Consider the following 26,915-nt stretch of genomic DNA (forward strand, 5'->3'; position numbering starts at 1 on the left):
AAACTAGACACTAGACAAACAAATGAGCAAACCCAGATGAAAACATAACCTTAATTTTCTAGACCCCATGTCAATTACAAGGAAATCTCTCTTCTACTTTTATGTCTTCACTTGTCTGAGTGCTGTTTGAGCAGTCAGGTGTATGATCAGTGATAATAGCTTCCATTCCTTCGTGTGGTCTGTTTCTATGCTTCCGTTAAGGGGAATTTCTTCCAATTTGGTACAAACATATACTTGGACTCAAGAATCAACTGATTAGAATTTGATGGACCAAGATCGCAGTGACCTTATATGAATGAAGAAATAAAATATTTAGAATTATGTTGGCGGGCACTTGAGGCATACAACTGCAGTGCGGTGATCCTAGTCAGATCATATTTCCTACCACTCTTCTTTCTTTGTATCTCTGAAGCCTGTTCTCTACACAAGGTGTGTCTCTGCTGACACACTTGTGCAGCATATTCAAGCTTTCCATTTACAAAACAAACATGCGTGCATCGGCTTCCTTGGTCTGAGTTTGTGTAGTACTAATCCGACCACAGTAAGCAAAGCCACCCTAAACTTATTGTTTCCATGTCTGTAACAAACAATTTTTAAATAAGAATACATTTAAAAATAGATATGGAGCCATGTTCATAACAAGCTCCACAGAGCTTTAACTTAATTTGTTCAATATTCTTTCCTCCCCTCCATGTCCTCCCCTCTGCCCATCCACAGGTCAGCACTGTACAGAAGATGTTGATGAGTGTCGTCTGCAGCCAAACACCTGCCAGAATGGAGGCACATGCAGCAACCTGATCGGTAGCTACGTCTGCGTGTGTGTTAATGGGTGGAGCGGCCCCGACTGCTCTGAAAACATTGATGACTGTGCTACAGCTTCATGCAGCCCAGGCTCCACGTGCATCGACCGCGTTGCCTCTTTCATCTGTGTTTGCCCTCATGGAAAGACAGGTGGGCCAGAAGTGAAACCACATGTTTTTATAGCAGATATAATGTGATTAAAGACTAAACAGTAATGCTGTGATTCTCTGTTGTAGCTCAGTACTGTTTTTTTTATAGTTAATCATTCAAAAAAGTGATACTTTGGTCGTTACACTGAAACTGTCAATGTTCTTTGTTATTGATTACTTGCTGTTGATAGGGTTTTGAATCATAGGCAGCTGCATTCAGCGGAGGAAGTCGAAGCATAACTAATGTTTTTTTTCTCAGTACTTTTACTAAACTAGTAGTTTCCTAATTCATCAAAAGCTTTACTCTTAAAGAGAAGGCACATAGCATGTTCGATGCCAAACCACTTCTACTAATTATACAACAGAATAGAAACTTTCAAACCTTTCAACTTTCATTAGTGACACATTCCTACTGTTGGATTAAACCTTGTAAATGTATTATACCTCTACCCAGCAGTTAAGGCGTGTTGAGTTTTTTTTGCAAATGGATAAACTTATTTTCACTTATTGCTTAATAACACGTTATTCTTTGCAGGTTTGCTGTGCCATAGAGATGATGCCTGTATCAGTAACCCCTGTAGAGAAGGCTCTCAGTGTGACACCAACCCCATCAGTGGCATGTTCAACTGTAACTGTCCACTTGGTTATGTCGGCAGCACCTGCAACATTGACAGAGACGAATGCAGCATTGGTAAGAACAAAGGCTAACCTTCTTAAATGTCTGTACATGCATAACATACATTTGCTCTGTTCAGGTTTCAAACATTTTCTTCTTCCCCCTTAGGTACCAACCCTTGCGAGCATGGTGGTCAGTGTGTGAACACTGATGGCTCCTTCACCTGCAACTGTGTCAGGGGTTACGCCGGGCCGCGCTGTGAACAAGATGTTAATGAGTGTGCATCAAGCCCCTGCCAGAACGATGGCACTTGTCTGGATCGCATTGGGGACTACACCTGCATCTGCATGCCTGGTACTTTTCTTGAGAAATCACGTATTACCTTACATTTGAACAAATTTTACAATCAAGACTAGAATGTTCTCAGAAGACATATCTCAGCCAAGGCAGTGCAATCTTCTGACTACAATTGGTTAAGAAGATGATGTCTAATAACCACAATAAAAAAATAAATACAATTGTTAGCTGTTCTGGATAAAGAAGTACAGTATCTCATGAAAAAATGTAATTTCTTCTTTTTTGCAGGATTTGAGGGGACTCATTGTGAGATAGAGGTGGATGAGTGTCTCAGCTCCCCCTGTTTGAACCAGGGTAAATGTCTGGACCAGGTCAGCCGCTTTGTCTGCGAATGCCCAGCAGGTTGGTACACATGAGGCCGTGCACTCTGCTTGATGTCTCAAAATGACAATGAATGTCGTCCTAACCATTTCCAAATGTTTATTGTATATAAAGTGTCTTTAATGTCTAGTTACTATGTTCATCATCTTGTTCTTTGTTTGGTTTTTCAGGCTTCAGTGGTGAAATGTGCCAGATAGACATTGATGAGTGCTCCAGCACACCCTGTTTAAATGGGGCCAAGTGTATAGACCGACCCAACGGATATGACTGTGAATGTGCTGAAGGTAAAAGGGAATAACTTTATGTTTAACTGAAGTAAAAGTAACATAGTCTTTGTTCTGATTTGTTTAGCCGTCACTTCGATTGTGCCATAGAAAAAGGGAAAATGTTAGTCCATCACATTAAACCCCAGTGTCTTATTTGACCCAGAAAACCATCTGAAATAGTCACATGATCCATGATGCAATAGTATTGGTTATTAAGAAGAAATCCCCTCACTCAGGCTTCACTGGCCTACTTTGTGAGGAGAACATCAATGACTGCGTACCAGAGCCATGCCACCATGGTGTGTGTAAAGATGGCATCGCCACCTTCTCCTGTGAGTGCTATCCTGGATACACGGGCTCCATCTGTAACATCCAGGTGCAAGAGTGCCACAGCAACCCTTGTCAGAACCGAGGACGCTGCATTGACCTGGTCAATGCTTACCAATGCAACTGCCCACCAGGAACTACAGGTGAGTACATCATGTGTTAAAATGAGTGACTGTAACTGAGAAAAAGTTACCTCAAACCCAGACTGTGGTAACCAGTCACTCTGAAACACCTGTTCGACTGGTGTGGGTGAAGATGTGTTTGATGTAGACATGAATAAAATCATCATCATTAAGGCACTTACATCTGTTTTAATCAGCCTCACAAGCTTTTTCCCTCCTTGTATCTTCCACAGTTTAGTGTGAGCCACTTGCTCCTCATAGTGCATGCTGTCATGTCTGCTGCACAGTTTGAGACAAAGCTCCACTCCACTTGACATCTGGTTGCTATAGTAACCACACAGACTGAACAATCGACACAAAACATGTTTTGAGTTGTAGTTCCTCTGACACTTTGTACCACAACTGTTTTTTTCCTCTGAAGTTTGAATTAGGTCGACAAAATTTCGTATGAAATAATCTGTTTTAAATGTGTTTACCACATGACATTAAAGAGCCCCAGAGAGTTTTGTCATGTTGAGAGAGCAACTTGAAATAAATGTTAAGACCCCCCTTCCCCCACACGAGAGCTTCCTGTGTAGCTCTCAGTGTATTGTGAAGTGTAGAGTATACGACATGTGTGTTAGCAGTCACAAGTCTGGTTCGAGTGGTGCTACTCCACATTGCTCTGTGGATTAGTAAGTTCAGTACGTTGTATCACCCTGAGGCCTGGTACCGGTGTCAGCACTGAGCTCACTTTACAAAAACTGGCGTCAGGTCACCCCCTGAGGTTTTTTTACTTTCAGGTTTCATACCCTTATTTCCCCTTCTTTGAAGTGCCGTGTTCTCTCTCGTTTTCCTATTTTCTCTTTGTATCTCTCTACCTTTCTTTGTTTTTCTCTTGCTTTCCCTCTCTCTTGTTTCCCTTGTTCTTCTCTTGTCTCTTGCGTACTTGCAGTATTTCTCTGCTCTATCAGACGCCTGTCTCCGTTTTTGTCAACATTTTCACTTCTTCATTAACTTTCCTGTATGGAGCGTTACTTCCCCCTGGTGGTTAAGATGTTTTTTTTTTTTTTTTTCAACAGCCACTTGATATACTTCACCACTAACTTTAGCCAAAAGTGACGCAACAGTGGTTGTTGTTGCTACTTTTAAATCTCAGTAAACATTAAATAGTCAGATAAAATTATAAAGCAGACTATTGTTACTCTATGTGATAGACCTCATGTAATTTCTGTCCTCAGGGATAAACTGTGAGATCAATGAAGATGACTGTGCCAGTAACCCCTGTGAGTATGGCGAGTGCCAGGACGGCATAAATGAGTACAAATGTGTGTGCGCCCCAGGATACACAGGTATGTTTTTTCTAAAAGATATTACTGTTTAAATATTAAAAATGAAATACTTAATCAATATTTGCCTTTATTACAACTAACTTCATTTAATTGTCTCTGTAATAGGAATGAAATGCGATGTGGAGATCAACGAGTGCAAGTCAAACCCGTGTATGAGTGGGGGAACCTGCATGGACAAGGTCAACGGGTTCCACTGCCTGTGCCCACCCAGTACCCACGGTCCTCTGTGTCTCTCTGGGACAGACCACTGTGTTCCACAGCCTTGTGTGCATGGGGAATGTATTGAACAGCAATATGGGTATGTTTTGAATATCGATCTGTGTTTATCAAATCCAACCTTTGGATCTTGACTAACATTCAGATTTGTGTGATATTTATTATAGTTTTGTTTTAACAGTGTTATCCTCAGCTGCAGATTTTCTTCCAACCTGCCTTGCTTAACAAAGTTGCCCCTGCTCAACATTAAAACTTAATGAAGCATAATAAGTATTAGCCTGACTTGAACTACTGGGACTGGTGCTGAAAATAGCCCAAGCACCTGCTGTTATTATTACTATATGGATAATTTCCCATTTAACAATGTGTTTGCCTCTCCTTTGTGTAAAGGTACCGCTGTGAGTGTAGAGCTGGCTGGGTGGGACAGCACTGTGAGCAGGAAAAGGATGAGTGCCAGCTTAGCCCATGCCAGAATGGTGGCACTTGTTTGGACCGACATAATGGCTACACTTGTCAATGCCAACCTGGATTCAGAGGTAATAACGATCATGATAATTGTTGTAATTCAGCATCACATTTTAAAGCTTTTAGTTTAGCAATGAATAGAAGGCACAAGACTGCATTTTAACAAAGAAATCTTTGAATGACCCCTTCTCTGGTCGTCAGGTGTGAACTGTGAGAAGAATGTGGATGAATGTGCATCTGGACCCTGTCTAAACCAAGGCTTTTGTATGGATGGAGTCAACAGTTACACCTGCCAATGCAGTCCTCCATTCACGGGTTAGTGATACCACATTGACACCATATTAACACCCACTTCCAGTCCAATAGCAGTCTTTGTAGTGGATGAATGTAATTTTAGCACATGTCTCTCTTTATTTAAAATATGGCACAATGTCAAAATAGGTAAACACTGTGAGGTGGAGCAGGTTCCCTGTGCCTCCCATCCATGTGAGCGAGGGGGAGTGTGTCATCCATCTGCAGACTACACCTCTTACACCTGCAGGTGCCCCACAGGTTGGCAAGGTACATATAAAGCTGCGAGTTGTGTGCCCAAGAGCGGTTGTATCAAATTCTGTGTATTACAGTTACAGTGATCCTGTACTAATATATGTACTGTATGTTTCAATTGTATAGGTCAGCGCTGCAGTGAGGATGTGAATGAGTGCAAAAAGAATCCTTGCAAAAACAGTGGTCACTGCATGAACAGTCCAGGCAGCTACACATGTAAATGTCAACCTGGATACAGCGGACGCAACTGTCAGACAGACATTGATGACTGCTCACCCAGTGAGTTTCACTTCAGCTTTTTCTGTCACCTTGCTCGTAGTCTAACTCACCAGATATAGACTGCGGGTGTAACTTGTGTCTTGGCCGCATGTCTTGAGTAGCTTTCAGCTCCCCTTCTTATTGTGGCCTATAACTTTTTTAAAATTCCCTTCACATACATCTTTCACTCTTTTTTTTGGGATGTTTTCTTTGCAGGGAATTAGCTGTTGTAAAGGTACTGATCTCCTCCAAGTTCTAATATTCCCCTTTAGCGAATGGTAATGAGTGCAGCCGGACAATTGTCCAGGGCATACACAGCACTGTGTGTATAGTTACTATGTTGTTAGTAGCAGCACACACCCAGTGGAACCTGGACTTATTAGTTTATTATGCCCATATTTTCAACACATATAATGTTTTTTATATAGTTGGAAACAGGAAATAACCCTGGTAGAAAGCAGCATAGAACATCTACTGAATTATTGTGTTACATATGGATACAAGTCTGTACACGATGAAAATATTTCAGACACAGTCTTGTTAAAACAAGGGAAGTTGCTTTTTTTTACTCTTATAGGGTTCAGCCAGATACCTGATGGATTTCTCATTGATACATTTATTTATTTAGTATTTTTTTATATTATATTAAGTATTCAGTAGCTGCTACTTGAATAAAGTTTTTGATCATAGACATCTTCTTCCCCCTCTCTCCTCTCCATAGACCCATGCCTGAATGGAGGCTCTTGTTTGGACGATGTTGGAAGTTTCTCTTGTGACTGCCGCGCTGGTTTTGAAGGGGAGCGCTGTGAGACTGAGGTAGATGAGTGTGCAAGTCAGCCCTGCAGGAACAGCGCTGTCTGCCGGGACTACGTCAACAGCTTTGTGTGTGAGTGCCGCCCGGGCTTTGATGGAATCCTGTGTGAACACAACATCCTTGAATGCACTGAGAGGTGAGAGGATTATTCAGTGCTTGAGCTGGAAAACTTGCTTTTTTATTACTGTGTTTAATTTTCGTTTTCTCAATATTTTCCTCATTGATGAATTGTACGGTTTTGCAATTTCCTGACAGAATGCAAAATATTTATGCCCAAATTATCCAGTTTGGGTAAAGGAGTCTTTCTTAAAGCCTGTAGATTAATTCAATTATTTGTATTTACTAATAATTCTTTCCTTTTTGATTCTAAACTGTATTTGCCCGATGTCTTTATTCATTCATCAATCCCCACTTTTTTCTCCTTCCTTTCAGCTCCTGCCTGAACAATGGGAGTTGCATTGATGACATCAACACCTTCTCTTGCCGTTGCCGTCCTGGTTTTTACGGGACGTTCTGTGAGTATGAGCAGAATGAGTGCGACTCTCAGCCCTGTAAGAATGGAGGAACATGCACTGATGGCCTGGGCACGTATCGCTGCACCTGCCCGATGGGATACAATGGACAAAACTGCCAGGTGATTTGTCTTTGTATACTGTACAGTTTGTGAAGCCTTTTTAGGCAAATTGGTAATTTGGGCTCTTTTACAACCAGTTATAATAATTTTCCTCTTTTCCTTCTTTGCATGAAGAACCTTGTAAACCTGTGCAGCCACGTGCACTGTCGCAATGGTGGTGTCTGCTCTCAGACAACGACATCCTGGATTTGCCACTGTCCATTGAGTTGGACAGGACTTTACTGTGATGTCCCCAACCTGTCCTGCCAGGACTTTGCTGTCACAAAAGGTTTGAAACCACTTCTTGTTGAGTTTGTTATCAGAACAAAAAACGAAAACAATTTGAAAAAAAAAAAAAGTGGGACTGAGATGATCTGTAATCACATGTAAGGTGATTTTGGATTCTTTTAAAATAGAATCAAAGTCAAGAGATAAGTCTCATTGTCACAAACAAATATTTAGACAGAATTTTAAACTAGACAGTGATAATACACACACCATCTTCACATTATTCACCATTTGCACTTCCTTCTCCAAATGTCTGCAGGTGTGGAAGTGGAGAATGTGTGTAAGAACGCTGGTCGGTGTATAAATGTAGGTAAATCCCACAAGTGTCAGTGCCAGCCGGGATACATGGGCAGCTATTGTGAAGAGATGGTCGATGAGTGCCGGTCAAACCCTTGTCGCAACGGAGCTACATGCAAAGACTATCAGAGCACATACGAGTGTATTGTAAGTAAAATTCTCAATTATTTTTAAATGAAGGTTTTGTTCTATCACACATTGAGCTAACGTCTCTGTCGATTCATCGCTACAGTGTAAACCAGGCTACCAGGGGGTGAACTGTGAGTATGATGTGGATGAATGTCACTCTAAACCCTGCATGCACGGAGGGACGTGTATCAACCTCATAAACCTCTTCACCTGTGCCTGTCCACCTGGAACACACGGTAAGACTACATATAGCACAAGTTTGAAATTTAATGGAGGATAAAGATAAAAAATGCAAAGAAATGTGTCTTTGGAGTGGATTTGTGGTGCAAATGACAAATATTGTAAATTTGACTGATTTTGTAGTTAACAATGATTGATATGATGAGCTGAAAGCCTCTTAAATGTACATAAATGCCTTCTTGAAACATTTAATTACCATACATACTTCTGTTTTCTGCTCTGTAGGGCCCCAGTGTCAAGTGAATGTGGATGACTGTGAACCCAAGCATGGCTCCTTGGAGCCTCGCTGTCGGAACGGAGGACAATGTGTGGACGGTATCGGCCGTTACACATGCTCCTGCCCTCCAGGATTCGTTGGAGAACACTGTGAGGGAGATCTCAATGAATGCCTGTCTGGGCCCTGCCACTCCCCCGGCAGCCTCGACTGTGTGCAGCTGGTCAACAATTACCAGTGTCGCTGTCGCCATGGATACACGGGTACATTTATATTTAGCTGCTCAAAGGGACATAACATTACCAAGATCACCATATCCAGTCATTTTTCTCTGTTACAAAACCAGCAAAGTGTTACTGTTTTTATGAACAGAGTTTCATGTATGTAAATGTCTATATTAATTCCGCAAAGTCTTTCAGTTTTTGATAATTACTTATTTTTCTGTGTAACTTTAGCTTTTTCCTCTCGTTTGTCTCTCCAGGTCGTCACTGTGAGTCCATGGTGGATCTGTGTCTGTCTAAGCCGTGTCACAATGGTGGTGTCTGCTCCATGAACATGAGCTCAGTCCATGGCTACATCTGCTCCTGTGTTTCTGTAAGATTCTCTTATGTCCTTTTCTATATCACCGTTTCAATTAGTTATTTTACACTCACAAACCAGCCTCACAGTCTTTGTGTTTCCATGCACTTTAGTAATTTGATCAGTGTAATGCAATACTCTCCTAATAGCATGTTCTGAAATGCATTTATTTAAGGTTATTGTCTTGGTTAACAGTGCTGTGCTTATCTTTCAAATAACCATTGACATGCCACGCAGTTTATAACACCTGTCAGGGCGGTCAAAATGAATCAACACAAAATCAATTGATACCAATGGCATTCCTCCATTTTTTTGCTTTCCAGTTATATTCTTATGTCTTGATTGGCCACCACGCATTCCCCCAACACTACTATCAAACAGTTATTGTTAATAAGAAAGAAAGAAAGGTTATAATGAAATATAACATAATATAATATAATATAACATAATATAAAATATAACATAATTTAGAATTTTATTTATAAAGAAATTTGATCAGGAAAGTTTTACATTCTTTAAAAATCCAGAAAACAAACAGTGTTTTGATGTTTAATTATTACTTAAATCTTAGAGGATAATTGATTTATATGTCAGATTACAGTATAGAAGAGTGACACCATAGGCTTATAAAAGACGACTGGATACGATTACTTCTGTGTTTTCCTTTCTCTTTGTTCTTATTGTGGAACATAGATATTTTCTCACTAAAAGCCTGTTTTTCTCTGCACTAACATCTTGCTCCCTCTGTTATTCTCTTGCTTGCTTCAGAGGGCCACACCATGGCTCAGGTATAGTAGACAAGCAGAACATTTGCAGGAGAACCTAGACGTACATTAGAAATATGTGTAGTCAAGCCTAACTTTCAAAATGATTCTGCTACTATCATACTTTAACAACATGTTTTGTTTTGTAGGGCTTTGCTGGGTTCAATTGCGAAATAGAAAAAGAAGGCCACTGTGGAAAGCTACATTGTCAGAACAGCGGACGCTGTGTGGAGTCACCAGTTGGCCACGTGTACTGCCAATGCCAGTCAGGATTCACTGGGATACAATGTGAGAATGAACAGAGGTGTCAGTGGATCTGCCGTAATGGAGGAACCTGCATCAAGGACCCGTCCAACCCAAACCAGGACATCTGTCGTTGTCCCATGCACTTCTCTGGACCATTCTGTGAGCACAAACTCTCCGTACCACACACTCCAACCTGCCCCTATGCACATTGTGAGCGGCAGTCAGGGGACAGAGTGTGTGATGATCAGTGTAACAACCACGAGTGCCAGTGGGATGGAGGAGACTGCTCACTCAACTGGCAAAAGCCTTGGGTGAACTGCACTGCCAATGTCCCCTGCTGGGATCTCTTCAAAAACGGAAAATGTGATAAGGAGTGCGACAATGCCGGGTGTCTCTTCGACAGCTTTGAGTGCCAGGATACTGCGCTGAGCCCCTGCAAGTATGTGACCCTTTTGAATTCAAAATTCTAAATGTTTTGAGAGCACATCACTGAACATCTGTCCTCCTTGTTCTGTGTACACAGGTATGATAAGTACTGCGCGGACCACTACCATAATGGCATCTGTGACCAGAGCTGCCACACAGAGGCTTGTGGCTGGGACGGCCTGGACTGTTCCACTGACATTCCACCCAAATCAGCGATTGGCCTGCTGATCATCGTGGTCCGGCTGCAACCCAAGGAACTGCTTGGAGACCTTAATGGTTTCTTGCGTGCCCTGGGAGCCCTGTTGCACACCAACCTGCACGTGAAGCGAGATAAAAACAATCAGCCAATGGTGTACCCATATTTCAGGGAGGAGGAAGAGCAGGGACGATACACACAGAGGAGTAGAAGCAAACGAGAGTTAGAGAGAGAGGTTATTGGGTAAGGATTGTTCTTGATGGCATCGTCAGATAGTTTTTCCTCTTTCTAGGACCCATTTAATAAGTAGTAGTAATACTTATTCACCAATTAACTGTGTGGTATAAACTGTCTTTGTATTTCCACATCTGTCTGTGCAGCTCAAAGGTCTACCTGCAAATCGACAACCGTGAATGTTCCCAGAGCTCTGTCGACTGTTTCTCCAACACAAATGAGGCTGCGTCCTTCATCGCAGCAGCACACATCAAGGCTGAACTTCCTTACCCATTAGTGTCTGTTGACAGTAAGTCGGCCTTTCGTCAAGCAGTTACTTGAATTCAACCTTTAAATATAAACTTTACTTTCATTACCCATTCGGTAAAAACCTAAATCAAAAGAAGACACAGCATCTGGTGTGTGCTAACCAGTGTTTGTATCTTCCAGGTGACCCAACAGTGCATTCTGAGACACCGCTTCTCATGTACATGATTGGAGTGGCGGTGGTCATTATACTGCTCATCCTGGTGCTGGGGATGCTAGCAGCCAAGAGGAAGCATAAAAATGGTGTTCTGTGGCTGCCAGATGGCTTCTTGGCCAATAAAAATGACAAGAGAAGAGAACCTGTCGGACAAGATGACTTTGACCTGAAGTGAGTGGGTGCATGGACAGCTTGTGTTAAAGAGTATTATGCTCACATTCATAATTTTAACTTGTGTTGTCACAATGTTTACATGCTCTAATGTTCAGAAAACACATCACTTCCTCATACTGTCCATTGCTGCTGCTCCTCCTTTCAGCCTCTGTCTGAGACCATTAGTTTAGCTCCTGTCTCTTTAAGGCCCCCTCCTGATAAAGCCTGGTCTGTTCTGATTGAATTGGTCCTCTCTGTTGTGAGTGGTCACCCGCTTCCAGCAGGTGTAGGAAGTGTCGGCCTCAGTTCCCACTTCACCTGGTTTTGTTAGGGAGCATGGCAGACTAGTTACTAGACATGCATTATGCAAATCCAGGCATCTTATAATTATATAACACGAGATCAAAAGGGAAAAACTTACAAATCACAACATGTCTCCTTTAAAATAGGATATATTATACCAACTACTAAGTGAGAATTCATACCAGAGTAAAATTCTGGGTGTCTCAGGTGATCTGGAAAAAAAAAATAGAGCAGAGGAAGTGACCAGAAGTACTTCTCCAAATGTACAGATAGTTTTTGTGAATACATTCTGTGGATTAAATAACTGAATCATCTTAATGTATTATTAGAGGACTGTGGTTGTACTGATCAGCTCCCACTGAACAATACTGGTGTTAGACTGAGTTATGAAACATAGCATCCATGATGTGTCCTGGAATAATGTAAGAAGAAATTATAGAATCATGGAAAAAATTCTTTGTCATATCAGGAATTTCAAGACGCAGGATGGAACCCTGATTGATGGAGGTCAAAGTCAAAGATGGATGGATGAAGAGGTCCCCTCCAAGAAACCTAGAGTAAGTGAAGTGACAAAGAAAACGAATAGTCCAAATAAAGCTGATGGATCGGAGCAGTTAAAATTAAAGCTGGGTAACAAATGTTTGAAATATGAGGAAATGTTTTTGGTTGTTGTGAATTTTTTTTCAAGTTCTGTTGCTTCTTTATAGACTGAAGATAAGCCTTTGCTGCCCATCAATATGGATGGAGGAATTGACCGAAGGGAGTGGACCCTGCAGCATCGCAAGGCTGCTGACATTATGCTCACTCCCCCACAAGCCGACTTGGATGCTGACTGTCTGGATGTCAATGTCAAGGGACCTGGTGAGAAAACTTAACCTCAAGACTTTTGAGATATAACTTCTTTTCAGTCATTTCTCTTGATAATAAATGACTCCTCTGTCAGATGGCTTCACTCCGCTGATGTTGGCATCGCTGCGTAACGGTGGAGGACCAGACTGCAGCCTGCATGCAGATGAAGAGGAGGAGAGTGGAGGAGATGAACCAGGACCGAGTGTCATCTCAGACCTGATTTCTCAGGGTGCTTCACTAATGGCCCAGACCGACCGCACTGGAGAGACAGCCCTTCACCTGGCTGCTCGCTACGCTAGAGCTGATGCTGCCAAGAGACTGCTGGATGCTGGAGCAGATCCCAACGGCCATGACAACATGGGCAGAACTCCATTGCATGCTGCTGTGGCAGCTGATGCCCAGGGAGTCTTCCAGGTGAGATGACTGAGCTCGAATGTGATTTATGAACTGATGACTAACTCTGACAGCTGCTTCACTAAAGACTTTCATCATTATTCATCATCTCTGTTGTGTCTGTATCTTTGTCGTCTCCTAGATTCTGATCCGTAATCGTGCAACAGAACTGGATTCCAGGATGAATGACGGCACGACTCCCCTGATCCTGGCAGCCAGGCTCGCTGTGGAAGGCATGGTGGAGGAGCTGATCCACTGCCACGCTGACATTAATGCTGTCGACGACCACGGTCAGGAACCAAAAATTGTTTCGTGAAATGTCCTTGTGTTGTACTGGAGGACTTGTCAGCATTGCTTCTTATACCAGATACAGCCTTTTAAATGGCAGTAAACATTTGTATTTAACCTGCAGTATCAGCAAGAGAGGACAAGTATCCAAATCTGACAGTTGATGATCATAACCCAGAATGATCATATAACCCTAAATTGTAATTATTCTACTCTGGTTAACATGGATGTGCTTCTTTGTTTTTTCTCATTTCTTTTAGGAAAATCTGCTCTGCACTGGGCAGCTGCAGTTAATAACGTGGAGGCCACTCTCGTACTTTTGAAGAACGGAGCCAACCGTGACATGCAAGACAATAAGGTTTGTTCTTCTGTTGTCCTTCATGCTTTTTCAAACATTTTCTCCTCCTTTCCTCCTGTTATCATTTTGTTTCAAAGTTACCTCACTGGAAAGGTACCCATCACAAGTTATTAAAGGACTATAGTCATGGTGCATTAGGAAGTAAGTGCTTAGAAAGAAATGTGTTGGCCATGCCCAATGAGAGAAGAAAGTGATGTGAAATAAATGAGACTATTTACTGCTTAGACCCATCGTGATGTTCTCAAGGTGAAGTTGACACTGGATATGGAGACTGGAGGTGACTGAGGAGGAGGAGAGTCTCAGTGAATCACAGAAACGACAGCTGACAGAGAGGAGAACAGATTTAAATCCTGACAGCAATGACATGATTGGATGATTGAGATCTGATTGGATTGCTGCAAACACCAAACAGTCAGCTGATTAGAAGAGGTGGAGAGGGAGGAAGATAATTGCGAATGAAGACAGAGAAAGTCTTCATGATTGCACTTACTCTGAGGCTCCTACTTTATCACTGCACATCACTGAAAAGACTGAATGTACTGAACTGCTTACCCTATGTGTTGATACATATATTATGTATGTTATACATGTACTTATCCGTTTGTGTTTCCTTCAGGAGGAGACCCCACTCTTCCTGGCAGCCAGAGAAGGCAGCTTCGAGGCAGCTCAGGTTCTTCTCGACCACTACTCCAACCGTGACATCACCGATCACCTGGATCGTCTGCCCCGTGACACTGCTCAAGAACGGATGCATCATGACATTGTTCGTCTGCTTGACCAGTACAATCTGGTTCACAGCCCACACAACGGGCCGAACCACATGGGAGGAGGAAACTCTGTTATGTGTGGTGCCAATGGAGCGGGCTTCATCGGCATGAGGCCCGGGCCACAGGGGAAGAAGAGCAGGAGGGGTGGGGGTGGAGCAAAGGTGGGAGGTGTTGGCGGGGTAGCTAAGGAGCTGAAAGACATGAAGGCGAAGAGAAGAAAGAAGCCTGCGGGAGGCGAAGGGCCGGGTGTGGCTGCCGGAGGAGTAAGTGGGGGAGTTACAGTGGGAGGAGGGAGTGCAAATGGCGTCAAAGCAGCAGGAGGACTTCCAGAGAGCTCTGTCACCATGTCACCTGTCGACTCACTGGAATCTCCACACTCATACACAGGCGAAGTGTCCGGCGCCGTTTCCTCAACAGCAAACTCTCCTCCCCTCCTGAGCAGCCCTACATCCAGACCGATGCTGCCCCCTGTCAGCCACATGCTGGGGCAGCAGCAGGGCTGGGTGGGCATGACCAAACACAGCTACGGCGGCCACATGTTTGGTCTCGTACCACACCAGATGGGGGGATCTCACCCAGGCATGGGCCAACACCACGGTCAGGGTGCGATGCTGACGCCCATGAACGTCACCATGAGCAGAGAGCAGCTGCCGCCCATTGTCACCTTCCAGATGATGGCTCCCGGGGGAGGCCAGGCTATGATGAAGCAGCCTCAGCCAGGGCAGGTACAAGTCACACAATCCCAGGGGCAGAACCAGAGTCAGGCTCACCCCCAGCAGTCATCAAGCCACCTCCACTGCACCCAGGGAATGATGTACCAGATGCCTGAGCAGATGAGCATGACGCACGGGCTCCCCCACACCCTGCAGCATCCACACAACGTCGGCCACGGGGGGATCGAAGGCCAGCCTCGATCACTGCCCTCCTATCCGCCCATGCAGAGCCCTGTGGATAAATACCCCACGCCCCCCTCCCAGCACAGCTACGCCACTGCTGGATCTGAGGGTACCACTCCCGGCCACTCTGCCCACCCGCCCAGCGAGCACCCATATCTCACCCCTTCACCGGAGTCCCCAGACCCTTGGTCGTCCTCTTCGCCGCACTCCAACTCAGACTGGTCTGATGTCACCACCAGCCCCACCCCTCTGGGGAACCCCCACCACGCACTGCCATCATCCCGCCACACACACATTCCAGAGCAGGTGCAGCCGCAGCCTCAGTCTCAGCAGATGCAGCAGGCGTCTCAACAGCCTCAGCTCGGAAACATGCAGGTGTTTGCGTAGGCCAGCCGAGAGGAAAGCACAAATAGACGGACTTTAGGGTTCTCTGTAGTTTGAGTAACAACACGTAATAATTCATCCAGTGCTTTTCTCATCTCCTCTTGTTAGTTCTTCTTGTATGATCTTGATTTTTATTATCGGTCACCTCCACCTTTATTGTGTTCTTCTCCTCTTTGCACTTAAGAAAACTGTGTATAGTTTTTAAAACGTCATCGAGTATTATCAGCTAGATATCAAACGTTCTCAACACCAAAAATTGTGGAGTCGATCATGAGCTAAAATCAGTTACTTCAACCCTCTGCTATCTGAGTCAGGACTTTTCTTTTTGGGCTTTGGCTCCAAACAAACAGTTTATTGAGGGATCATCGCGGAACTTTTGACCAGATGGTGATCAGCTGGAGTTTCATAAGAGAAACAGACTGTTGACATGGACTGCAGACGTTCTGTATCGACATTGGAGGACATTGTTATTTCTTCCTGCTATGTGCTATCTTTATGTTGTTTAATGTAATGAGCCTGCCGATACTAACTCCTAGTTGAAACCATTCACTCAACTTTTTTTAATACGATGGGTCACATTAAGTTAAGCTTTTATTCTCAAAGCAAACCTAATTAGTTTTTGCTTTATTTGTTTTTTATTCATGCATTTTTTTTTACTGTGCTAAAGGGCAACTTTTATAAATACTGTTGCATGAGTAGAAAGACGAACACCAAGGAAACGACACAGTAGAAAGACCTGCACAGAGGCATCTTTCTACTACAGAACAGTCAATGTATTATATATGTTGAAGACAGTTACTGTTACAGAAAGAGTTGATTTTAAAACAAAATCTGAATTTGTCACAGATGGTGCCGCTATAGGCTTGAGAGACATTTTCCAAAACATAATCGCTCCGTCACACTCTTCGGTACGGTTGTGCCACCAGGTTTAGTTTGTTGTATGATGAAATGTACATAGACTTTTTTTTCTTGTGGTTTTTTTTTTTTTTTACATGAATACTGTTCGCACTTCTTCAATGATTCTGAATGTTACAGAGGTACATGTTTTTAACTTTAAACGGCCTCTTTTCTAAATAGTTTCTCTTCCACAATCATTTAACCAGTTTTGCCTTTTGCTTAACTACAATCAGTGTAACTCTGCACCTTCTTAAATTCTCATGATTCATAAACCAAGTCTGGGGGTGAGTACAGTTTAATAATGTTTTTGTTTTTTTATCTTTCTTCATGTTGAGCATAGCTTTGTGTGACTGCTCTGTAAACACAGACAATCATTCACTGTTTTACTTTTGACACTCAAAAAAAGAACATCAGTGTCTCAAAGACCAAATTTAGTTTGATTCAGCCAAAAATTCCTGTTGAGTCCAAATTCCTGTTAATAATAATGATCAATAAAAAGCGATACACACAGCACAAGCAACCTGTAATAGGAAAGGTTTCCTTTGTTTTGAATGACTTAAATATCGGTAAACAAGCCAGATTATTCATCTTTCATTGATATTCCCAGTGCCTGCTCAGGCCTTTACTCTCTGTACTAGGGAAATCCCTGCCGTTTTACAAACACGTGCTGTACATAGAGACGTCAGGATTTTTTTCCCCTCACAAGTATCAAGCGTTTTAGCTCCGTACATATGCAAGGCTGTGTCTATGTTCTGTATATAAAATGTTTTTTATTTGTACTTTCTTCTGTTAACCAAATACCCTATAATATACATGTCATATGAAGTAGTTGTCACCATGTTTGTATAAGTTAGAAGACTAAAACTGATGAAATAAGTTGTCTGTTGGAAAAAAATAAACCAAATGATCAACCAAAAATGTGCTTACTGAAATAAAGCCCAGATCCTCATAGATTTCTGCTCTTCAGTCTTATTTGATTTAGCTACTGTGTTTTCTCATCATGTTCTTGTTGTAATTTTGAATGCAGATGCTGTTTAATCACACATCTCATTGAATTTGTGCTCAGTCCTTTAAAATATGACTCTTTATTTTAAAGGCATACAGCAACGTAACAACTTGATTCTCTCAGTAACTATTGCATTTCAGTGAAGTATCTGCTTCCTCTCTTGTTACTCCAGAACAACAAAGCAATATAGGGTTGATGGGTAGTTACAGGATGTAGTTTGATAAATGGTAAATAAATAGTCTGTATTTATATTTCACTTTTCTAGTCTTCATGACACATGCAAGACTACGCACAGCATTCATACACTGCCCGCACAATTTGTTGTTCAGAATCTGTCACACAGTGTGACACAGAATGGGGGACACTGGCATCGAACAGCTGACCCCCTGGTTATTGGATGAACCGCCTTACCTCCTGAGCCACAGCTGTCAAAAAATAGCACCGATGTATCCGACATGTTCTGGTGTAAATTGGATCTGAAATAACCTGAGCAACAAGCAGCATCAGTAACAAATCACCCAAATAAAAATCAGTAGCTTGTAGTCTATAAATCTGCATCACTCTGACTCTCAACTGTGGGTCATTAGTTCCATTTTGCACATTCAGACCTTTTAACATCATCATATCTTCACACAATAATGTTAAGAAAATTATAATACTAACAACAACACATACAACACATTATTACAGCAGAGCACAAAATGTTCCAGAAATAAACACCCTGAGGCCATTGGTAATAAAAGAGATAGTTCACCCAAAAATGAAAATTAACTGCCGATGGAGGGGTGGGTGAAGTGTTTGAGTCCACAAAACACTCAAGGAATTTCAGGGGTGAACAGTGTTGCAGCCAAATTGAACACGATTAGAGTAACTGGTGACCACGTCTTCAAACATAAAAAAAGAGCGAGAGCATAGAGGAGCGAGCTCGTGCATGTGAACATGAACGCGGCTCTGGGCTGAGGATAACAGCAGACATTAAGACTAAAAACATGATGCAAATGATGAGTCAAATTTGAATGTCAGGGCTTACGGACACTTGGAATGACACCACACAAGCAGTATGTTATGTTTTATTCTGTTGTTTTACTACATCTGAAGAAGTGGTTACGAGTTTACCCCTGAAACTCCAAAACTGTTTTGTGGACTCAAACACACAGTGGATAATGAGTGAATTTTCATTTCAGAGTGAACTTTCCCTTTAAACCTGTTATTACTTCATTAGACAGCTGATGATCAGAAAACAAAAGATAAAACTTCTGCTGATGGCTGATACGCATGAGCAGTGCAGTTTGTTTCCGGAACTGCAGGTGGCGCTGACTCACGCAGGGAGCTTTGACGGAAAGAAGAAGAAGAAACCCTGTACACGGAAGTTCCCCTGAACTTTGTGCATGTCAGAGATCTTCTCCTTCAGAGATCTTCACCTCTGTGTTTAAATCCTGGTTTCCCGGCGGCGGTGGGTGACAGCGGGATGGCGGTGAGAGCTGTGGCGGTGTGCGGGAGAGCCCTGGCCGGCGGTGAGCTGGAATGAGCGCACGGTACATCCGCGGAGCTCAGCGGTCAATGGACTCCAGGAGCTGAGGTGCAGCTGTTTTGACAGCTGGGTCGAGCCTCCAGTACCTGGACTGAGACGGAGAGACAGCAGAGAGGTTTTTATTTTCCTCCAGAGACATTGAGCTTCGTCTGTCAAGTTGCTTTCAAGGCGCCATTAGAGGAAGAGAAGAGAAGAAGGTGAGAGCTGCGAGTAAAATCCTCTTTTACTGTCTGAACACCTGCTTCCATTCCTCTGTGCTTCTGTATTTATCCTCCAACGTGAATTATATCCCCCCCCCCTCCTCCTCTGTGGCCAGCTACCCACCGACCTGTGGCCATGGCTTCTCCCCGGCTGAAGTACCTGTCTCTGGGCGTGCTGGTGTTCCAGACCACCTCCCTGGTGCTCACCATGCGGTACTCCCGCACCCTGCAGGCGGAGGGCCCGCGGTACCTGGCCTCCTCCGCTGTGGTGGCGGCCGAGGTCATGAAGATCATCGCCTGTGTGCTGCTGGTCTTCAAGGAGCACAGTGAGTCTGCCTCACCCTCATCACGTGGCTGCAAATAATTATTATGTTTATTATGTTATATGGGTCAATGATATTATTATTTAAACACTAGTTAAAATTATATATATTTTAACTGATTGTGTTGTTTCTAATCAATATGACACTGACATACTCTTTGCTAAGGCTCAACAGAGCGCTTAAATCTTAACAAGTTCACCAAATTTCACACACTTTTAGAACAAAAACTTTTTTATATCAAGATCGATGAATGATTCCCTTGGAAATCAGTGGGAATTTCCTATTTCACAATGTTAAAGAAAGAGAAAAGCAATTCCTGGATTCCTGAATTTAATGTTTTCTTCGATCCATACCACATCCCTCCACCAAGTTTCATGGTAATCGTTCATGTAGATTTTGTGTAATGCTGCTAACTAACAAACAAACATAACCTCCTTGGTGGAGGTCGATAAAGATCAACATTGATTTACAACAAAAAAATCACCAAAACCTCACATATGCTTTTTTCTTTGACTAAAATCACATCACAAACTAGAGCACATACCCACACCACGGCCCAACAGTTGACTTGGCTGTTTTCACTTCTTAGATTACAGTTTACGAGCTCTGAACAGCATCCTGCGCCAGGAAATCATCCAAAAACCCATAGAGACGCTGAAGCTGGCGATCCCCTCAGGGATCTACACACTGCAGAACAACCTGCTGTATGTCGCCCTGTCAAACCTCGACGCTGCCACATACCAGGTACAGCATGAGAGCAGGTTGGGTTTGGAGGCCACTTGGTGGAAAATTAGATTACTCACAACACACAGAAGAGCTGATTGGTCTCTGAGCTTTTTTAGAAATAAGCACATCATTCTTTCACATGGATCATTTTGTTATTTTGTTAAGTTTTCCCACTTTGCCTCCATCAGGTGACGTACCAGCTGAAGATCTTGACCACGGCTCTGTTCTCAGTGTCCATGCTGGGCCGCAGGCTGGGCATCTACCAGTGGCTCTCTTTACTCATTCTTATGGCAGGAGTGGCTTTCGTGCAGGTCTGGTACAACCTCCAAGTGTTTTGAATGTTAACAGCTGTTTTCACCATCTCAAAAACCACAGAATATCTTCTTAATGGAAAAATAATAAACAAATAGAAGTCTCTTAGCTCTTGTTATGAGCAGCAGTGTTTAAATTAAGCCTTTTATTCCACTACTAATTAGCGTATATATCCATTTATAGCAAAAATGTATAGTTTGCCTCAGGACTAGACAGGCACTTGGAGAGCACATATCTCCACTCTGACCAATGTCCCATCTCGCCATGTTGAAGAAAGTTAAAAAAAAAATCCTAGCATCCTAGTTTAACTGGATCTGCTCCAATACAGTTTCTTCCTTCGTCCAGTGTGTCCAGACAGAAACCTGTCCTCAGGGAAAAAAGCTCCTAAAGGTTTCTCGGACTGTGAGAAACAACATTCTCCAGTCTGGTGTAACCAAGATTAAACTGTTAAAGGTGTCAAGCCCTGAAGTCGGTTGTCTTTCTGGAAGGTTCTCCACACAGGATCTCTAGAGCTCAGCTGGAGTGACCAGTGACTCCTTGTCACTTCTCTTACAGGCTCTTCTCCCACAGGGGTGGGATTTGGTTTGGCAGCCAGCTGTAGGAAGTTAGAATTAACACCACAAACCTTCAAAAATGAAAAGTGAAAGGAAATGCTGCATTAATGAAACATCAATTTCTTAGCAGTTCAGTTGCTTATTAGCTCTTTGTTTGTTTGTTTGTTTGATAGTTAGTAGGAGAGTCGTTTTCAAACAAAGCAGTAGCTCTGGCTGCATGATCACTGGAGCCTTGAGGAGGTGTCATGGATGAACCAGTCTCAGTCCTGCACCTGCACTCCTTCCATTGAAGACTCATGGAGAACACTGTGCTGTTGGGAAACTTTTGTGTTGCCTTTTCAGGTCAGTGCCTGGACGCCGTCCTGTCTCTGAGCTCTGCAGGCAGCTCCTTTCGAGGCTCGGCTGTAGCTCTGAAGTGCATCGTCAGCTGTACGGCACAGACAGCTGCGTGCCTTTACAAATCATAAGTCATGCTATTGAGTTTACCAGGTTCAGAGTACAAGATGTGCCAGAGAAACAGGAGGTGCCTCAACAATGTCCAAGTGCTCTTATGTGAATGCTAAGTAAATACCGTAAGACAAAACAAAGAGGCCTGGACTTGATGAATAAATATTTGCTCTGTGTTAATGGTATGCTGATGAATAGACAAGCAGTTGTAGAATCACCTCCTCCTCCTCCTTGGCAAAACAAAGGGGGTGCCAGTCAATTGATATGATACCGGATGTGATCTTAATGCTCTGTGAGAGCTCGCACTGACGCACAGTGGAGGAGGAGGAGGAGGAGGAGGAGGGGATGAAGCTACACCCTCATAACTGGATCAACCACAAAGAAAACGCTCACCGCTCTCAGTGTACCTGGGGCGACAAAATGTGATGCTAACACGCAGCCAGAGCAACTGCTCTGTTTGCAAACAGTATCGCCTACAAACATATAAAGAGCTAATGAGCAACGGATTAGCAAGAAAAAATTGGTTTCATTAATGCAGCGTTTCATTTTCACTTTTCAAGGTTTGTGCTGTTAATTCTCACTTCACTTATTGAAATGAGTTTTAACAAAGAATAACTCCATCTTATTTATCTAAATACATAAATATACACCTACAATATATCTCTTAATAGGTCTTTGACCATTTTTATTCTTTTGCATTAACACCATGTTTTTTTTTGCTTACTGCTGCACATGAAGCAGGAACTCGCAGTCTGCAGCATTTTTACAAATCTGCAAAGTTGTGAAATACCTGGGTGTGATTTGTTAGTTCCAGCATTGGAGAGAGATTCTAATGTGATTGTTTGGATTATGTTTTCGTTGCAATGATTATTTGAGCTTAAACATTTCATAAATATTTTGTAAAGAAAAATGCTTCTTTTGGTAGTTAGTGCTCATAAGTTCTGTTTTGCGTCTGCTTATAATGACACACTGCTCATGTGTAGTTCTGTTTCCTTTTGCAGCAATAATGTGCTCATTCACTTGTGTGCAGAGGGTAAATAAGAAAATCAAAACCACTTATGTATGTCTCATAGATTCAAGTTTACAGTGTTAAGTTTAGCTTGAGACTGGACATGTTTAGTATGGTCCTAAAAAATAAAATATATAGTCAATGCCCAACAGTCAATCAATTAATCAAACTAATTTTACTCATACAGTTCATACTCACAAATCACATTACCCTCATAGGGCTTAACAAAGTGCGACATCCTCAGCTCTTAACCCTCGAGTCGAAGATGAGAGGAAAAGGAAGAGGAAAAACTCTCGTCCCCTAAGTAATCAATTTTGTCATGTTAGTGAATAAAGTGAAAATAAATCCCTCATCCACATCTGCACTGAAATTGAATGTGTTCCTCCCTGACCCATACCGCGTCCTTCTGAGGTTTCTTGGTAAACTGTCCAGTAGTTTTTATGTAATACTGCTTACAAACTAACCAACCAACCATTAAATGGAAAAACATTAAACTTTTATTTAACCCTAATGACCTCTTACCAGCCATTCCACAACTTTCCACTGTGTCTCATCTTCCTTGGTGGTTGGAGTTTGCTGTTTGACCTCTCTGTGTTTTTTAAATCTATATCTCGGTATTTCCATCTGCTGATGAAATCAGAGGATACAGTTGAAAAGACAAAATGTGGAAAATGAAATAGATTTGAATTAAACCACTTGTTTCCAGGGTTCATAATGAACTTTCAACCTTGGGTTTTATTATAATCTGCACGTTTGTCTTGCGCCTGCAGTGGCCCTCTGACGCTCCTGCTGATAATACAGAGAAGGCAGCGCTGTCCACAGGCTCCCAGTTTATTGGTGTGGCAGCCGTCCTGGTGGCGTGCTGCTCCAGTGGCTTCGCTGGCGTCTACTTTGAGAAGATTCTGAAGGAGAGCAAACAGAGCGTGTGGGTCCGCAACATCCAGCTAGGTCAGTATTAATCAGTCTGTCTGGTGTGAGCAGGAATTTGTAAATGTTACTCAATATACTGAAGAGTAGTGTTAAAACGCTGACGACAGAAATATAAACATAACCTCTGCAAGCATTTTGATTTGATTAATGCACATTCATCAACAAGGAAGATTGAAACAGGCCCCTGCACCATGTTTCTACAGTGAGCTCTCGTGCACAGTTTTCTTCCCTGCACAGAAATCCAGCTGGGCTTTTTTTAGTTTTTTTTAGTTTTTTTTTACCTGCGATACATTCCTGTTAAGATGAATGTTCCCGTCTGATTTATTTTTACCCTGGAACGTGTGAGGCATGTGTTCAGTCTCCTGCGATTCCTGGTGTGAGCGTGGAGCTTTTTCACCTGCATTACAATATTGGAGCCAAGAACAAGAGCAGTGCAGAAAAGGCTGTGTGTTATTTTTCTTAGTAGTTATAAGGTGATGTCATCAAATAGGAAATGGAGGAAATAAGAATTTAAGGCTGAATCACTTGGAAAATCAATTAGTAATGTTGATGAAATTATCAATAAAAGGATTTGTCTAACTTTTCTCTGTTTTGTTGGATTGGCAACCGGATATTTTGGGCTTGTGGCCTCCAACAAAACAAGTAATTTGAAGAATTATTGACACATTAATCAAAAATGATAAAAAAAAGAATTGTTAGTTGAAGCTTTATCAGAGACAGAGGTGAGAGAAACAAAGTAGTGGTGGTGTGACAGAGTATAAAGGCCAGTTAAAGGTTTTTGTCCAGAAGGAGGAAAGGTCTGGGTTCCTCTTGCTGGTTATTTCCCCCAAAAATTAAATTAATTAATTATGACTACACTCTTAAAATATCAAGACTTTCTTTTTTCTTCAATATAGTCCTAATGCTTTTGTGTAGTGGCGAGATACGAAAGGTGTGTCTGTGTGTGTGTTCAGGGATGTTTGGTCTTGTGTTTGGCCTCTTTGGGATGATGGCCTACGACGGTGAGAGGGTGAAGGAGTCAGGAATGTTCCAGGGCTACAATAAAGTCACCTGGGCTGTTGTTGCGCTGCAGGTAACTCTCACTTCACTTCAATAATTGTTTCTCACCAGAGAAGCAACAGACTCTTTATTCGGCGGAGCAGCCTCGCTGTCGGCCTGTGCAGGTCATGCCTTCGTCCATCTGTCTGTGTGTTTGTTGTTTCTTCAGGCCCTGGGAGGTCTGGTCATAGCCGCGGTCATCAAGTATGCAGACAACATCCTCAAGGGCTTTGCTACGTCGCTCTCCATCATCCTGTCGACTCTCATATCGTACTTCTGGCTGCAGGACTTCGACCCCACTGGGTAGAGGAAACAATCACTCTCTCTCCCCTCTGTGTATTTTTTTTTATGATCTCAGTTTTTCTTTCTCACAATCGCAACTTCTCCAGCTGATTGAGTCGTCTGCTCTCCTCCACAGCGTGTTCTTCCTAGGGGCCATTTTGGTCATCATGGCCACTTTCCTGTATGGCTACGAGGGCAAGTCATCCCCCAACCCCAGCAGGGCATAGTAGGACATTCACGGCTGACACCACAGCAGCAGCGGGAGGTCCTGTTGAAGCGTGAAGACGAGGAGGGGAAAAGAGGACAGGGATTTAAAAAAAAAAAAAAAAAAAAAAAAAGAGGGGGAAAGGTCTTTATCATATATTGTGATCGCAAAATGGAGGAACGGAGGAATTGGAGGCGGGGAGGTAAGCAGGCTGGGACAGGATAAGTGAAGAGGGAGATTAAAAAAAGCAAGCACAACACTGTGATAGGTCTCAAACACCAAAAGTGCCTCAGCTGGACGAGTAACCAGTGAGAGAAGAAAGCTGGTAAAACAGGATTGTATGTTTTTCTGTCTTCATTAACTGCCACCGTAGAGATAATCCTCAACCACCTCCAGGGCTGGAGAGACATTCTTGACTGGACAGGCTGATTGTGTTTAAGAACCTGTTTGACTGCCACTCACTGATACACCCGAACAATAAAAGATTTAAGAGGAAAGTCAGGCAGGAGTTTCTCAAACTGCAATACAACATTTGGAAAGCAGATTTAGGGCCTTTTTGTTGCGGAATGATCGTCCCAGCCGTGTCTGTAACACTGTGTATGATGCTGCGGCAGTCTCGTGGTTTAGGGTGCGAATGCTCCAGGTTAGCACTGAAACCGTGGTTGAGGTGGATTTCTCTACATCTGCCTCCAGAGCAAAAACCGATCAATGGCACTAAGACTCGGTAGTGGAAGTCGTCAGAACTAGTGTTATCTGAATTACGGTTCTCACACTGCCCTTTGTTCAGCTATTTTTGGAAACAGTTTTTTTGTTGCCAGGCAACATATAGTCACTGAGGCGTCTTCGATAACATATACAGATCAGTGTGTATGGCTCTGGTCTGTCTGTAATCTGGGTGTGTGATTAAAATAAATAAATGAACTTGACGCTGTTGGAGGTCGTAACAACGAGGCGGATCATTATTTAAAGACTGATTTTTGACGTGAAAAGGACGTTTTGATTAATGTGGTAATTTTGTACAACTTGATATAATGTTAACCTTTGATTGTAAATATTGGCACCATTTAAATCATACTATAAATCTAAATGAATTGTCTGTTTAACTTATTCGTTCTTGAATTAGACATTTACATGACTTTTCAAAGCGTCTGATTATGACATCCACCTCCTCGTGTCCTGTGCTTGTGTAAAGATATATTCTGTTGATTCGAAGTAAAGAGAAAACTAAACGTTACTGAATGTGGCCCAGTGAAGTCTGAACTATTGAAACTGATTACATCAGTTGTACTTACAGTACATCAAAGGTTACACTTTTATTGGAGTATTTTGTCTTGAACTACTTTCGTTGGGATAAAGCGGGTATAATTAATAACTTCATCATTTTAATTACTGATATGTGGATCTTTTATAAAAGAAAACTTTAAATTCTTTGAATATATTTTTGTCTGTCTCCTCCCTGATGTTTTCTGTCGTACCACCCACACATTCACATTTTATACTTAGCATTTAATCTCCTGCATTATAGCTGCAAATTCCAGGGCATCCAATAACTTCACACTCTGACATATTTGGCATTTGTTTTAATGAGTTTTAAAAACACTGCATGCAAAAGCCAGACAGTCTGAGAGAAAGGACTGTACCACGGCAGTTTCATGTTCTTATTGTTGTAACACTGTAAACCACCATTACCCAGTCGTGTTTATGAACAGTCGCTGCATTAAACTCCAGTCAATCAACAGAACAAGTGGGATTGAATGAGTCAAGCTCCTCATGAAGAGCTGTTCAC

General features: G+C 42.5%; 2 protein-coding genes across 3 annotated transcripts in view; both read left to right on the plus strand.

Annotated features, from left to right (window-relative positions):
• notch2 (notch receptor 2) overlaps positions 1–17,519 on the plus strand; it is a 45,658-nt gene extending 28,139 nt beyond the window's left edge. The window contains exons 8-36 of the mRNA XM_069522205.1: positions 718–951; positions 1,486–1,641; positions 1,735–1,920; positions 2,152–2,265; positions 2,415–2,528; positions 2,747–2,980; positions 4,180–4,290; positions 4,396–4,588; positions 4,897–5,042; positions 5,173–5,286; positions 5,413–5,532; positions 5,644–5,796; positions 6,497–6,725; positions 7,022–7,223; positions 7,338–7,491; positions 7,750–7,934; positions 8,020–8,152; positions 8,382–8,633; positions 8,852–8,964; positions 9,863–10,398; positions 10,483–10,824; positions 10,962–11,104; positions 11,245–11,449; positions 12,204–12,291; positions 12,442–12,595; positions 12,678–12,997; positions 13,119–13,266; positions 13,525–13,622; positions 14,239–17,519. Coding sequence (XP_069378306.1) covers positions 718–951; positions 1,486–1,641; positions 1,735–1,920; positions 2,152–2,265; positions 2,415–2,528; positions 2,747–2,980; positions 4,180–4,290; positions 4,396–4,588; positions 4,897–5,042; positions 5,173–5,286; positions 5,413–5,532; positions 5,644–5,796; positions 6,497–6,725; positions 7,022–7,223; positions 7,338–7,491; positions 7,750–7,934; positions 8,020–8,152; positions 8,382–8,633; positions 8,852–8,964; positions 9,863–10,398; positions 10,483–10,824; positions 10,962–11,104; positions 11,245–11,449; positions 12,204–12,291; positions 12,442–12,595; positions 12,678–12,997; positions 13,119–13,266; positions 13,525–13,622; positions 14,239–15,672 — 6,611 coding nt within the window. The 3' untranslated portion in view covers positions 15,673–17,519. The remainder of the gene's footprint in view (positions 1–717; positions 952–1,485; positions 1,642–1,734; positions 1,921–2,151; positions 2,266–2,414; positions 2,529–2,746; positions 2,981–4,179; positions 4,291–4,395; positions 4,589–4,896; positions 5,043–5,172; positions 5,287–5,412; positions 5,533–5,643; positions 5,797–6,496; positions 6,726–7,021; positions 7,224–7,337; positions 7,492–7,749; positions 7,935–8,019; positions 8,153–8,381; positions 8,634–8,851; positions 8,965–9,862; positions 10,399–10,482; positions 10,825–10,961; positions 11,105–11,244; positions 11,450–12,203; positions 12,292–12,441; positions 12,596–12,677; positions 12,998–13,118; positions 13,267–13,524; positions 13,623–14,238) is intronic.
• Positions 17,520–18,909: 1,390 nt separating this feature from the next.
• On the plus strand, positions 18,910–26,565 carry slc35a3a (solute carrier family 35 member A3a). 2 transcript variants are annotated; one of them, XM_020080864.2, is made up of 8 exons: positions 18,910–19,300; positions 19,420–19,629; positions 20,216–20,370; positions 20,541–20,663; positions 23,445–23,622; positions 24,558–24,676; positions 24,812–24,945; positions 25,061–26,565. In XM_020080864.2, exons 2-8 carry the CDS (start codon positions 19,440–19,442, stop codon positions 25,149–25,151), a joined length of 990 nt encoding a protein of 329 aa, XP_019936423.2. In that variant the 5' UTR covers positions 18,910–19,300; positions 19,420–19,439; the 3' UTR covers positions 25,152–26,565. The 2 variants fall into 2 exon arrangements, with proteins under 2 accessions (XP_019936423.2, XP_069378310.1); XM_069522209.1 differs by lacking the exon at positions 24,558–24,676.
• Positions 26,566–26,915: the final 350 nt, after the last annotated feature.

The sequence above is a fragment of the Paralichthys olivaceus genome, chromosome 3 (assembly GCF_024713975.1).
Source record: "Paralichthys olivaceus isolate ysfri-2021 chromosome 3, ASM2471397v2, whole genome shotgun sequence".
Classification (NCBI taxonomy): Eukaryota; Metazoa; Chordata; class Actinopteri; order Pleuronectiformes; family Paralichthyidae; genus Paralichthys; species Paralichthys olivaceus.